Source organism: Corvus kubaryi, unplaced genomic scaffold (assembly GCF_017639235.1).
Source record: "Corvus kubaryi isolate FWS band 111438036 unplaced genomic scaffold, C.kubaryi_AGA036_p1.0 37352, whole genome shotgun sequence".
In the NCBI taxonomy this organism is placed as follows: domain Eukaryota; kingdom Metazoa; phylum Chordata; class Aves; order Passeriformes; family Corvidae; genus Corvus; species Corvus kubaryi.
Window position 1 is genome coordinate 2,380,890 of NW_024581114.1, and position 13,626 is coordinate 2,394,515.

The 13,626-nt window shown below is 60.8% G+C and overlaps 1 protein-coding gene across 1 annotated transcript in view; it reads right to left on the reverse strand.

Moving 5' to 3' along the window:
* AGRN (agrin) overlaps positions 1–13,626 on the reverse strand; it is a 57,865-nt gene that overhangs the window by 30,273 nt on the left and 13,966 nt on the right. The window contains exons 9-24 of the mRNA XM_042031917.1: positions 13,051–13,434; positions 12,795–12,929; positions 11,324–11,451; positions 9,688–9,802; positions 9,258–9,377; positions 7,585–7,929; positions 6,363–6,555; positions 5,663–5,878; positions 4,766–4,995; positions 3,801–3,935; positions 3,592–3,688; positions 3,222–3,386; positions 2,999–3,110; positions 2,143–2,154; positions 1,157–1,273; positions 8–318 (exon numbers count right to left, since the gene is read on the reverse strand). Of these exons, the coding sequence (XP_041887851.1) occupies positions 8–318; positions 1,157–1,273; positions 2,143–2,154; positions 2,999–3,110; positions 3,222–3,386; positions 3,592–3,688; positions 3,801–3,935; positions 4,766–4,995; positions 5,663–5,878; positions 6,363–6,555; positions 7,585–7,929; positions 9,258–9,377; positions 9,688–9,802; positions 11,324–11,451; positions 12,795–12,929; positions 13,051–13,434 (2,815 nt within the window). The remainder of the gene's footprint in view (positions 1–7; positions 319–1,156; positions 1,274–2,142; positions 2,155–2,998; positions 3,111–3,221; positions 3,387–3,591; positions 3,689–3,800; positions 3,936–4,765; positions 4,996–5,662; positions 5,879–6,362; positions 6,556–7,584; positions 7,930–9,257; positions 9,378–9,687; positions 9,803–11,323; positions 11,452–12,794; positions 12,930–13,050; positions 13,435–13,626) is intronic.

Here is a 13,626-nt window from a genome sequence, read left to right on the forward strand (position 1 = left end):
TGGCCACCTCCAGCCCCCATGGCCACCTCCAGCCTCCCATGGCCACCACCAGCTCCCCATGGCCACCTCCAGCTCCCTGGGCCACCTCCAGCCCCCATGGCCACCTCCAGCCCCCCGTGGCCCCTCACCCTTCTCGCAGTGGGCCCCAGAGAAGCCCCTCTGGCAGGAGCACTCGTAGCCCTCCATGCTGGGGCTGCAGGAGCCCCCGTTCTGGCAGGGGTTGGGTTTCTGGGTGCAGGGGTGGCCCCGGAACGGGGAGATCTCCATGGCACTGCGGATGTTGTGCTCCATCAGCATGGGCACCCCCTGGACTGAGATCTGCAGGGAGGAGAAACGGAGTCAGTCACGAGCTGCCCGGGCCCTGGGATGGATTTCCCGGAGGAATTGTGGATGTCTCATCCCTGGAAGTGTCCGGGACCAGGTTGGACGGGGCTGGGATGGTGGAAGCGTCCCTGCCCATGGCACAGGATGAGCTTTGAGGTCCCTCCAACCCAAACCAGTCTGGGACTCTCTGATGGTCCTTCACTGCCACCTCTGGTGCCGTGGGGGAACCAGGCAGTGTCCCTGGGGACAAGAGGAGACAGGAATCCGTCCCTAAGGTGGGAATCCGTCCCTAAGGTGGGAATCCATCCCCAATTCCCACATGTTCCTGTGACCTTGTGTTCCCCTCCTGGCCCCCACTGGTGCCACTTTTTGACCAGGTGTGCTCCACATGCCAGGACAGCTCCCAGCTCCATCCCAGGGCAGGTGGGACAGCTCCCAGTGGACACTGGGCTGGCCACTCACAGCTCCCAGTGCACACTGGGCTGGCCACCAGGACCTCAGCCACTCACACCTCTCAGTGGACACTGGGCTGGCCACCAGGACCTCAGCCTCTCACACCTCCCACTGGACACTGGGCTGGCCACTCACAGCTCCCAGTGGACACTGGACTGACCACCAGGACCTCAGCCTCTCACAGCTCCCAGTGGACACTGGACTGACCACCAGGACCTCGGCCTCTCACAGCTCCCAGTGGACACTGGACTGGCCACTCACAGCTCCCAGTGGACACTGGACTGACCACCAGGACCTCAGCCTCTCACAGCTCCCAGTGGACACTGGGCTGGCCACTCACACCTCCCCGTGGACACTGGGCTGGCCACCAGGACCTCACCTTCTGCACAGCTCCCTCGAAGCCGCTGGAGATGGCGGCTGCTCGAGCCAGCTTGGAGAAATCCGGGGCTCCCCCCACATAAAACGGCTCCTTCAGGTTCAGCACCATGTGAGGCATCTGGGGAAACAGGAGAATCATGGAGAAGGTGTCAGGGTGTCCCTGGTTGTCCTGGACGGGGCCAGGAGTTGGGCTTGAGGATCCTCATGGCTCCCTTAATTTGGGATATTTTATGATGTTTTATTTTATGATGTTTTATTTTATGATGTTTTATTTATGGTTCTACAGATGGAGCCTTCAGGAAACCTCCTCATGCCAAGGACTGCGAGGTCCCACCCCTGGTGGGCACCTGGGAAAGGTTTCCCATGGATTGAATTTTGGGGAGGGGCTGTCCCAATGCCCTCAGGCCTGGAGGGGGGCTCTGGTTTCGTGCGACCCCAAAACTCGGGTACCCAAACATCACTCCGAGCCTCTGCAGGGCTGGAGCTCAATCCCAGCACATTCCAGAGGGATCCATCCTGGCTGCTCCAGGTTTGAGGGGGTTCTCCTGCACCCCATGGCTTGAGGAGGTTCTCCTGCACCCCACGTGGTGTTTTTGGAGGAGGAAATTCCCTCCTTGCTGTCGCTCTGCTGGAAAATCCCAGGTGAGGCTCCAGCCCCAGGAGCGATGCCCATTCCTGGGAATTCTCTGGGATGGAGCCAGGGCCACAGCAAAGACGGGGTGATATGGATCACTAACGAATGTTCCATGGGATTAACAGAAAAAAAAATGACCGGATTAATTGGAATGCTCCCGAAACAGAACACAACAACTGGCTGGGAATGAGGGAGGAAAAGGGAATGAGCGGCTCTAAACTACAGGGATCCTAAATCAGATGGGCAAGGGACGGGGTGGAACACTGAGATCGGGATGGAAAACACAAAAAAAAGGAACGAGGTGCCAATGGCAGATGAGATGGAGGCGTGGGGGGGGTCATACTTATCTGTACCTTACGGGATTTCTGGGATCCAGACAGCAGGGGAGGGAAAAATACAAAGGAAAATCAAAGGGAGAGAGAGAAAAAAAAAAAGAGAGAGAAAAGGGACATCAGTGGGGTGACATGGCAACAGGCAGGGCTGCCAAACCCTGCTGCCACCCCGGCTGGGTGGCTCAGGGGCTGGCAGGAGGTGGCAGGAGGGTCACTGCCACCCAGGGAGCGGCTTCGCTCGGAGAGGAGCTTCAAAAGAGCAGAGCGAGGGGAGGAAAAATCCCTGGTTTTGCAGGAATGCTGCGGTTCCGGGTGGATTTGGGGATGAGTTCAGCGGCAAGCAGGGCTTTTCCTGCCTTCTCAGCTTCCTGGCTGGCAAGGGGCAGGGAAGGGACCCCCAGGAATGCAGCGACAGAAGCGTGGAGGGACGGGGTGGGGAGAGGTTGGAGTTGGAGAGGGAAGCTCCAGCTGGGACAAGAGGAGAGGAAGCGCCCATGGATGCAGCAGCAGCACCACGAGGCTTTCCCTGCTCCATGAGCTCCTCCCCGTGCTGGGGGGCTCCTGACACCCCTTAATTAACGATGGAATCATTTCCCCACGGGTGCCTCACGTACCTGTCCCAACACAGGGAGCTGAAATAAGGGATGGGGGCTCCGTGCGAGTGTGGGGGGCTCATCAAAGGCATTCCTGAAACCTGGCTGAGCTCTGTGTGCAGGGACAGGGAGGGACGAGGGGCTGGAAGCTCCTGTCTGGCAGGAGATCCTTCCCTGCCCGGGTCCTGGCCACTTCTCCACCCTCAAAACCATGACTGAAAACCCAAGAGCCTGGGGAACTCCTCCCACACATGCCCAGAGCCCTCCCAGACCCCCAGACTCACCGGGGACTCCCCCATCACCCTCTCGCCGTTGTTGACCCTCAGGACGCCCTTGCGCCCGCTCCTCTCCAGCAGGACGCTGATCCAGGTGTTGAGGGGCACTGGCTCCTTGCTCCTGGCGGGGAAAAAGGGGAAAAGAAGGCTCCCAGGTGAGAGCTCTGCCCTCAGAACCCGCAAAGACAGCACTGGAAACCTGCCCTGAGCAGGCAGGGCCGCCCCAGCTCACCTGAGCACGGCTGCCCCTTTGCCCAGGTCGTATCTGTACTCCAGGTGCCCCTCGTGCAGCGCCAGGGACACAAAGTCCCCTTTGCCATCGGTCTTCTGGCCATTGTAGAAGATCATCCCGCTGGGGTTCTTGGCCAGGAACACCACTTCCATGGACATCTTGTTCCTGACAAACAAGGATTATGGATACCCTCCCCTCGAGCCGCCCTCACGCTCGGTTTCGCCATCCCTGTCTCCCTTGGGATAACCCTGCCAGCCTGGGACTGTGGCCATGGCACGGATGCCAGCCCTGCCAGGTGAGGGATGCCCCTCGCGCTCAGGGCGCTGTGGGGTGGGGATTTCCCCCTCTGCTGCCCATCCCTGGCACTTACTGCAGGTCAGGCACGAAGCTCTGCAGCCCGTTCAGCTCCAGGTAGGAGAAGCCGTTGAACTCGGGCAGGAAGGGCATGGAGTGGTCCTGCTCCGTCACTGGGCACACAGGGGGCGAGGTGAGCGACACGAGGCACGGCCCCAGAGCCTCACCAGGCTGGGGACATCAGCACCGGGATCCCGCCCTGCCCCAGGGGATGCCCCGTCCCACCTCGCTCGCAGAACTCCCCTTCGCGGCCCATGGGGCAGGCGCACAGGGCCCCCTTGTCGGGCAGCACCAGGCAGGTGGCAGAGACGTGGCACGGCGAGGGCTCGCACGGGTTCCTCTCGAAGGCGCACGTGGGCCCTGCGGCAGGACAGGCAGCTCGGCACCAACCCACGGCCACCAGCACAGAGCCGTGTCCCCAGTGCCCCCAGTGCCCCCAGTGTCCCCCCTCCTGGCTCAGGTGGCTTTCCACGAGCTGGGAAATCCCACAGAATCCCAGGACGAACCTTTGGGATCATCAAGTCCAACCTATGACCCAACACCTCCTCACCAAGCAAACCCCGGCACTGAGTGCCAGTCCAGGCTTTGTTAAACCCCTCCAGGGCCGGTGACTCCAGCCCTCCCTGGGCAACCCATTCCAGTGCCCCATCCCTCTTCCCCTCTCTGCACTTCTTTTCCCAGCTAAAAAAAAAACCCACCAAAAAAAGATCTCCCGCTCGCCCAAAACAACCAACCTCCCACACCTCGGAGCTTTCTGAAATTCAGAGGGAGCCAAGTGAGTTCACTGTGCAGAGAAGAGGGAACGAGCTCCCTCAGTATTCCAGCTACATCCCAAAAATAACCCCCTTGATTTTTGTCCACTTTGAGGCCTCTTTGGCTCAATTCAACCCAAATTCCCCCTCCTGGCTGTGCCTTTCCTCGCCCTGGCGCTCACCTGCGCTCCACGAAGCCGCCCAGTGAGGAATTTCCCCACAGTGAACCCCACAAACAGCAGGGCACCACACCCCTAAAACACCTTATGGGGACGTCATTTTACTGCCTCTAAAGGGGACTTTATTTGGGGCACGAGAATACCCCGATCCTGACCCTTATCACCCTCACCGGACGTGGCTTCACCCTCCACGACGATCCCAAAGGTTCTGGGATCCCAGGGGGGTGGGGTGAAGACCCCGCAGCGCCCATCCCCGTACCCGTGTAGGCGTCGCGGCACTGGCACTGGAACATCTCTGCCTCCTTGGCGTGGCAGATGCCGCCGTGGTGGCAGGGGTTGGGCTCGCAGGGGTCGTTGCCGCACTCGCCCACGGCGCTGCCGTAGAGGACGTCGCCGGCGCCGTCCCGCAGGTCGTACACGCGGTTGTTGATGCCCAGCACGCGGATGCAGCCCCGCAGGCCGCCCGTGGCCGTGGTGCGCTCGGCCACCCTGAGGGGACGCACGAGGGGGGTTTGTGCCCATGGCACAGCGGGGAGCTGGGCCGGGCAGCGGGGTCGGGCTGTGCTGCCCTCACAGTGCCAGGGCTGGGAGAGACTCCAGGCTCGAGTTCAAGGTGGGAGTTGTCCCTGCCTTGGCACACTCATGAGGGCAGTGCCACACTCATGGGGCAGTGCCACACTCAGGGGACAGTGCCACACTCACGGGGACAGTGCCACCCTCATGGGGGCAGTGCCACACTCAGGGGACAGTGCCACACTCACGGGGCAGTGCCACCATCATGGGGACAGTGGCACACTCATGGGGACAGTGCCACACTCATGGGGGCAGTGCCACCCTCACGGAGGCAGTGCCACCCTCATGGGGGCAGTGCCACCCTCATGGGAACAGTGCCACCCTCATGGGGACAGTGCCACCCTCATGGGGCAGTGCCACCCTCATGGGAACAGCGCCACACTCACAGGCCCAGTGCCACCCCCCCAGGCCCAGTGCCACCCTCATAGGAACAGTGCCACCTTCATGAGGCAGCGCCACCCTCACAGGCCCAGTGCCACCCTCACAGGCCCAGTGCCACCCCGCAGGCCCAGTGCCACCCTCACAGGCCCAGTGCCATTCCCCCAGGCCCCCTGCCACCCCGCAGGCCCAGTGCCACCCTCACAGTGCCATCTGGTCGTCGGGCGCTCCCCCGATGAACAGGTCAGTGTCCAGGTTGAGGCCGTCGGTGCCCGGGGGGCTGTCCCCGCTCACGTGGGGCTCCCCATCCACGGCCAGGGCCCCGCTGCGCCGGTTCCGCGTCACCACCAGCTGGTGCCACCGGCCCGGCTCCACGCGCACCCGGCTGGTGACGGTGCCGGTGCCGGAGCCGGTGTTAAACCTGGGGGGAAAAAGCGCTGTTTGTGCCCAAAGGTGCCAGCTGGGCCATGCCAGGGGTGGTGCGGCACTGGGAGCACTTGGGGACTCTCTCCTTCCCTCTCTCCTTCTCTCCCTCTCCACCTCTGCCCTCCCCATCCCCTCATTCCAAAGCCATCCCATTGGATTTTGGAATGCAAAAAACCCCCACTCCGCTGCTTTTCTCCCTTTCCTTTTTCCCCCCCTCCCCTCTCTGCACTTCTTTTCCCAGCTAAAAAAAAAACCCACCAAAAAAAGATCTCCCGCTCGCCCAAAACAACCAACCTCCCACACCTCGGAGCTTTCTGAAATTCAGAGGGAGCCAAGTGAGTTCACTGTGCAGAGAAGAGGGAACGAGCTCCCTCAGTATTCCAGCTACACCCCAAAAATAACCCCCTTGATTTTTGTCCACTTTGAGGCCTCTTTGGCTCAATTCAACCCAAATTCCCCCTCCTGGCTGTGCCTCTCACCTGAGCTCCACGAAGCCGCCCACGAGCGCCAGCGAGATGAAATCCTTGCCGTGGTTCTGGGCGTTGTAGAGGAGCAGCCCGCTGGGCTCCAGCGCCCGGAATTCCATGGAAATCCTCACCGTGTGGTAGGCCTTCATCATCTTGAAGGCCAGGTAGGACTTGCCCCCGAAGCTGGGGATGAAGTACCTGATGGCTGCGGGGCCGGGGAGGGGACACAAGGACGGAGCAGTGAGCGCCTGGCACAAACCCGGGAATGTTTTCCTGGCAGGAAGGCCCCTCTGAGGCCACATTCCTGGGAAATGATCCCCCTGAACACTCCCAGTGCTGCCCACAGACCCCTCTGGTGATGCCATTTCCCCCAAAAATCGGGATTACTTCATCCAGAAGTTTCCCTACCAGTTCCTCCCAGTTCAAAATCAGCGCTGCTGGTCCTTCCCATGCCCTGCTCCCACAGCTCCTCCAAACTCAGCTTCCCTGCTCCTTAATTTTCCTCTCTCCTCCCCAAAAACCTGACAGATTCCCATCCATCACTCCTGGCTCTTCCTCACTGCAGCCGACGTTTTCCAAAGGATCTGGGCGGCCAAATCCCGTTAAAACCAACAGGCCTGGACACCCAGGGCTTGGAGAGCTCCAGGTGATGGCTTTAGGGACAAAGTTTTTTAGGAATGAGCCCACCCAGAGCCCCTGGTGTGACCCCAAAGCGCCTGGGGGAGCTCCCAGTAAACACCAGCAGTGCTGCCAGGATCCAGCTGCTTCCCGAGCTTCTCCAAGGGCTGGGAAACGAGCCTGGATCACCAGCACCCCCGTCCTGGTGCTGGGGAGGGTGGGCAGAGCCTGGCTGGGTGGCACTGGGTGACGCTGGGTGACGCTGCCACGAGCTGGGACAACAAAGCAGCAGCTCCCAACCTCCCAGTGCTTTGGGATCAGGACAGAGCCAGGGAGGAATTGCTCCTTGCAACCTCTCTGCTCACCTTTTACACCCACTTGTACCCGCACAAGCTGCGGTGGCAGAGCTGGGACAGCCGGTGACACCAACCCCTGCCGTGCCAGGGCCGATTTTGGGGTTGGTTTGCACGTCCCCCCCATCCCTCTGTCCCTACTCAGTGGTTTTGTGCTGTTTCCCATCTCTGGAAATGTCCAAAGGTGGCATCCCTGCCCAAGGCAGGGGCTGGCAAATGATTCTTCAGGCCCTAAATTTGGGATTTTTGGGAGCATCACCTACGTTTCTCACACACAGCCCCTCCTTTCCCCGCCGGGCAGCTGCAGGTGAAGTCCTGGCCGTCGTCCTCGCAGGTGCCACCGTGCAGGCAGGGGTGGGACTCGCAGGGCCGGGGGGGTCTCCTGGTGGTGCCAGGGGGCTGCCGGGTGGGCTTCCTCCTGCCGCTGCCAGGGCTGGTGGAGCTGGGCCTCCTGGTGCTCAGCACGCCCACAGCCTTGGGGCCGGCTCTGCCCACGGGCTCCGGGCGGTGGCCGAGGGCCGTGGTGGCCGGGGCCATGGTGGTGGCCGGGGCCATGGTGGTGGCTGTGGTGGTGGTGACGGTGGTGGTGAAGAGCCGGGGGATCCAGTCTGGAACACGGCAGAGGGGTGGGGTTAGGCATGGGTTAGGATTGGGGTTAGGGGTAGGTGTGGGTTAAGGTCAGGTGTGGGTTAGGATTGGGGTCAGTTATGGGTTAGGGTCAGGGTTAGGGTGGGTTAGAGTTAGGGTCAGGTGTGGGTCAGGTTTAGGGTTTGGTATGGGTTTGTGTTAGGGCCAGGGTCAGGTGTGGGTTAGGGCCAGGGTCAGGTGTGGGTTAGAGCCAGGGTTAGGGTCAGGTGTGGGTTAGGGTTAGGTGTGGGTAAGGGTCAGGTTTAGGATCAGGTGTGGGTTAGGGTTACAGATGGGTTTGTGTTAGGGTTAGGGTCAGTTACACGTTAGGGTCAGGGTTAGGGTCAGGTGTAAGTTAGGGTTAGAGTTAGGGTCAGATGTGTGTTAGGGTTAGGGATGGATTAGGGATGGGTTAGGAGCAGGGTCAGGCGTGTTTTAGGGTTGGGTGTGGGTTTGTGTTAGGGTTAGGGTGAGTTATGGGTTAGGGTCAGGGCTAGGGTCAGTTATGGGTTAGGGTCAGGTGTGGGTTAGGAGCAGGGTCAGGGTTAGGGTTAGAGTCAGTTATGGGTTAGGGTCAGAGTTAGGGTCAGGTGTAGGTTAGGGTTAGGAGCAGGGTCAGGTGTGGGTTTGGGTTAGGCGTGGTTTAGGGGATGGATTTTGAGCAGCCAGGGTGCTCCTGGCAGGACACCAGGAAGGGGAATTTGCAGCCTAAGTGACCTCAAAGCAGACAAAACTCGGGGTTTTTTTGGGATGTAGCTGGAATGCTGGAGGTGAGGGCTGTGCCTGTTCCAGGCTCTGTGTCCCTGCTTTTCCTGGGAATTCTGCGGTGTGTGGATCCCCACACTGGCCACCACCTCTGGAATTCCAGGATGGGCTCCCTTTCCAGGGCAGAGCTGCATGTCCTTGAGTGGCACTGACCATATTCCATGGAAAAGGGGGGAATTTTAACCCTTTTATGGTTTTCCTGAGGGAAAAATAATTCCAGGCCCAGGGATTTTACCCAGAGGGTGGTGAGGCCCTGGGATGGATTTCCCAGAGAAGCTGAGGCTACCCCATCCCTGGAAGCATCCACAGCCAGGCTGGAGCACCCTGGGACAGTGGAAGACCCCTGCCCATGGTCCAGATGATCTCTAAGGTCCCTCCCAACCCAAACCATTCCATAATTCCATGATTCCTCTGCCCCCTGGCACCGCCTGGGGAAGCTTTTGGTGCCACAGCTGCAAAGCCCTGGCAAGACCAGCAGAGCTCCCCTGGCATTTTGAAAGCCTGAACCAAGCGAGGGGCACTCGGCACAGCCCCAGGGACTCACCAAAATCCATGAATTTGATGTGCTCCTGCTGGGGCTTCTTCACCAGGATGGTTTTTTTCTTGGAAGCTCGGATCTGCTTCAGCAGGGCCCCCTGGATATCGGCGGCCGTGTAGGACGTGGCTGATCCCAGCCAGGAGGGGGGAAGGAGGGAGGGAAGGAAGAGTGAAGATTCCAACAGGAATTTCCCTCCCAAATCCCTCTTCCCAAGGAAAAGAATCCTCCTTTCCCAAGGAAAAGAATCCTCCTTTCCCAAGGAAAATGCTCCCAGCTTCCTCAGGGGAGCAGCTCCTCCCAGCTCTGCTCACACTGAAGTTTTTCAGGACAGAAGGCACAACCCCAGGGAATTTTAGGATGGTTCTTTCCTTCTCCTCCCCACACTGGGTTCTCCAGCCGGAATTCCCACTGGGAATGCCCCAGGGAATGGCCCTACCTGGGTCAAAGTGGGCCTCCACGATGACCCTGACAGCGCTGCTCTGCCCCAGGTCCCGCACTCGGATGCTCTTGAAATCTTTCCTCACTTCAGAGCCACGGAAAAGCTCATCCAGCTGTGGGGGAAGGAGGAAAGGGAACATCCTGGTCAGTGGGGAAACCTGGGATGGGGATCCTGCCAGGGGAAGATCCTGACTCTCAGCCAGCCTTGGATTTGCTTCCAAGCCCTTGCAAGGCATCCCGGTGACAGGGAGGGAACAGGGGCTGCTGTGCTGTGACAATTCCAGCTGGTCCCTGTTCCTTATGGCCAAGGGAAGAGCGGGATCCATAAATAAAGCGGGACAGGGAACCACCCCTGAGGTGAGCAGGAGCAGAACCGAGCCAGAGCGGAGCCACCTCGCAGCTCATCCCGGGATTTTCCTTTGTGTGGCATCTGAGTCCTCCTGATTTCTCCCAAATCCACCTAAAGCTGCTCAGGCACTCGGGAAAACCCCACAGAGCCCTGCTCTGCATCCTTAAATACCCGCCTGCCTTCCCGAGCTGGCTCTGGGATGCTGCAGGATTTGTCCGGAGGACACGGTGCCAGTGCTGCCAGCTCTGGCACAGCCAGGGCCACCAAACCTTCCCCTGGCTGAGGCTGGAATTAATTAATTCATGATCCCGTGGTTTAGTTTTCCCCTTTCAAGCGGGAATAGCGGCCAGAGGGGTCCAGGGGCACGTCACACCCGTGGCATCAGGCAGGTGGCACCGGGGACAGGGGTCTGCAGCCACAGGTGGCTTTTGTGCCATGGTTTTGTGTTTCCATGGAAAACCAGAAAGCGGCAGAGTCCCGGAATGAGTGAGGCAATGATTTTGGGAGCATTCCCACCCTCAGGCACACGGCAGTGACCTGGGGACGCTGTTTCTGTCACGGGGACTGCAGCAGCCATCTGGGCCCTGTCCATCTGCTCCAAAGGGCTTGGAATCAGCTCCAAAGATGTTCCTGCCCTTGCAAAGATGGTTTGTGGTTGCTCTGCCACCCAGCACTGTCTCAGCATCCCCAAACGGACAAATTCCCACCCAAAATCCACCTGCTCCCACAGTTGGAAGTGCAGGGGGTTCTCCTGAGAGGTGGGAGAGTGGATTTACACCAGGAGTGTCCCAAAGTTGTGCAGCTGAACTGGAGGGAGAAGGGGGTTTGGATGGATTTGTCTCAGGGCTTATTCCTGGAGGCAAAACACTTTGGGCATCTCAGGGGTGTCTGAACAGTCCCAACATCGAGGCCAAGCTGGAAAAGGATTTCTGACCCAGCATGGAATGAAGGGAGGCTGTGGCCACGTGGGGTCAGGCTCTTCTCCCAGGGAACAAGTGAGAGGATGACAGGAAAGGGCCTCAAGTTGCACCAGAAGAGGTTTAGGTTGGGTCTCAGGCACTGGCACAAGCTCTCCATGGCAGTGGTGCAATCACCATCCCTGGAAGAGCTCCAGGAGTGTGAGGATGTGGCACTTGGGGACGTGGTTTGCTGAAGTGGCGGCGCTGGGCTGGGTTTGGTGATCTTGGAGGGCTTTCCCAACCTCGATCCTGCGATTCCCTGACTCCAGAATTCCCTTTTTCCTCCAGATCCCAGCCGTGCCCCCGGCGAGGGGCGCAGAACTCACCGCGCCCTCGATGCTCCGCGCCGTCTCCCCGAAGAGCTCCGACTTGGGGTCAGCCATCTCCGGGGTGTAGAACAGCTCCTGGCCCTCCACCTCCTCCAGGATCAGCACTCCTTGGAACACCTTGGTGGCTGCAGGAGGGAGGGAACACAAGACAAAGCCCTTTAGCTGGGCAGGGGGGGGCGAGGGGCTGGGAGAGCGCCAGAGTCCCTGGGAAGGGGGATGGCAGTGTGGGGGTAGTGCCAGTGCCGGGTTAGTCGGGATGGGACGGGACAGCCATGGAGGGTTAGTGCTGGAGCAGATGGCAAAGACCAGGCTGGACGTGGCAGCTTTTACCAGACGGGATCCTGCGAGCTCCGGCCCCGAGAGCGGCCCCCCTGCACCGCTGGGTGACAAGAGAGACACGTTAGAGGACACGCCACGGCCTGGGGCACCCACGGGCATGCACGGGGCACAGCGGGGCCAAACGGGGCTGGGGGCGAGGAGGAGACCTGGCACAGGGAAAGCCAGGCCTGCCAAACCAGCCTGGAACTGCACCAGGAATGCCAGGGGTGGATCCTTTCCTGGGGACGCAGAGGACGGAGAGATCCCGCTGTGGGAACCACACAGGAAGTTCCTTTCCCTTTCTCTTTTCCCCTTCCCTCTCCCTTCCCATTTTCCTTTTCCCTCTCCCTTCACACAGGTTGGGTTAAAAGAGGAAAGTGCCGTTTTCCCAGAGGAAAAGGGGATGTCCTGCTGGAAACCCCAAGGAACAAGGAAAGACTTCAATGAGGAAAAATCTGGGACACGGCCCCGGAGGAACAATTTTCAGGATAACGAGGATGTTCTAACGGAGCAGAGGTGTGGCTGTGCTTCCTCAAATTGTGGGAAGGAGAGGAGATCCCAGCTGGATCAGGGAGCAGGAAACACCGGTGGGAACCCCAGGAAGCCCAGAGGGGACATTGGGGCTCCAGCTGCTGTCCCTGCCCGCACCAGCACCAAACTGGTCCCGATCCCAGTTCCTTCACAGACACAGGGAATCCAAGGAATTCCCTCATCCCCCCTGGTGCCCGTGGTGATTGGGCACAAGCCTGGGCAAAGCCCTGGTCAGGGTTTTAGGGCTGGAGCAGTCCAGGGACAGGGTGGGCACCTGAGGGGAGAGAGGGGCAGAGCTCTGGCTCTTGGGGTGACCAGCAGTGCCCACCTGGGCACCTGGGCTGGCCGTGGCAGAGGGGACAATGCCTGCCAGCTCCTGGGGCTCAGGACATGCTCAGGGACACCAGAGTGGGCACAGGACCAGCTGGGCAAGCACAGCACCGTGCTGGGCAACTCAGGCATCCCCCCTGTGAGATCCCTGACTCCTCACCCCAAAGTGACCCCAGACCCTTCCTCCATCCCCAGTTCACCCGGGCAGCTCTTTGTGTCATTCCCCTTGAGAGATCCCCAACTCCTGACCCCAAAGCGACCCCAGACCCCTCCCCAGCCCCGAGCTCACCGGGGCAGTTGCTCCCCTCTGCGTCGGCAGCCGCGGTTTTGCCGTCGGAGCAGCAGCCCAGGGCGGTGTTGTAGCACGTGGCCCTCTCGATGGCAGGCACGGATGTCACCTGGCCCTCCTCCAGCTCCTCCTCCCCTGGGGGACAGCAAGGGGACATCAGCAGTGACACCTCTGCGCCCCGGTGACGCCCCGGCTCCACCCGCGGTGACACCCAGGGCTGGCTGGAGCCCCCCGGAGCCGCAGGGGTGGCACTCACCGGCAGAGCCCGCCCCGCTGGACTCCTGGTCACCGCTGGTCCCCATGTCCTGGTCCCCGCTGCCCTCAGCGCTGCCGGACTCGCCGTAGCCCGGCTGGCTGGTGGCCACCACCACGGGCGCGGTGGCCAGCGGGCGAATGGTGGCCTTGTGCACCCCGTGGGTGACCCAGGGCGTGGTGGCCGGCCTGGCTGTTGTCACGCGCCTCGTCGTGGGGTGGCTTCGCTCCGTGGGCTTGGCTTCCAGCGGCACGGAGCTGGTGGCCACCCCTGTGGGCTCCGGGGCCCGCGTGGTGGCCTGAGGGGGTGCGGGCAGCAGGAGCCGGTCCGGGGTCAGCGTGGGCAGCGGCGTGGGGGGCACGGGGGGGCTCGTGTGGGGGATGGACTCTGCAAGGAGTGGACACAGGAGGTGAGGAGGGGGAAAAAGCCGGGATGGCACCGGGAAGGGGGTGACAAACCCCAGGAAGGGCACTGGCTGTGCCAGGGGTGTCCCAGAGGCACAGGGGGCAAGGGTCAGTGTCAGGACAAGGGGGTGGCACTGCCCAGGGGACACTCTCCAGGGGACACTCAGCGTGGCAC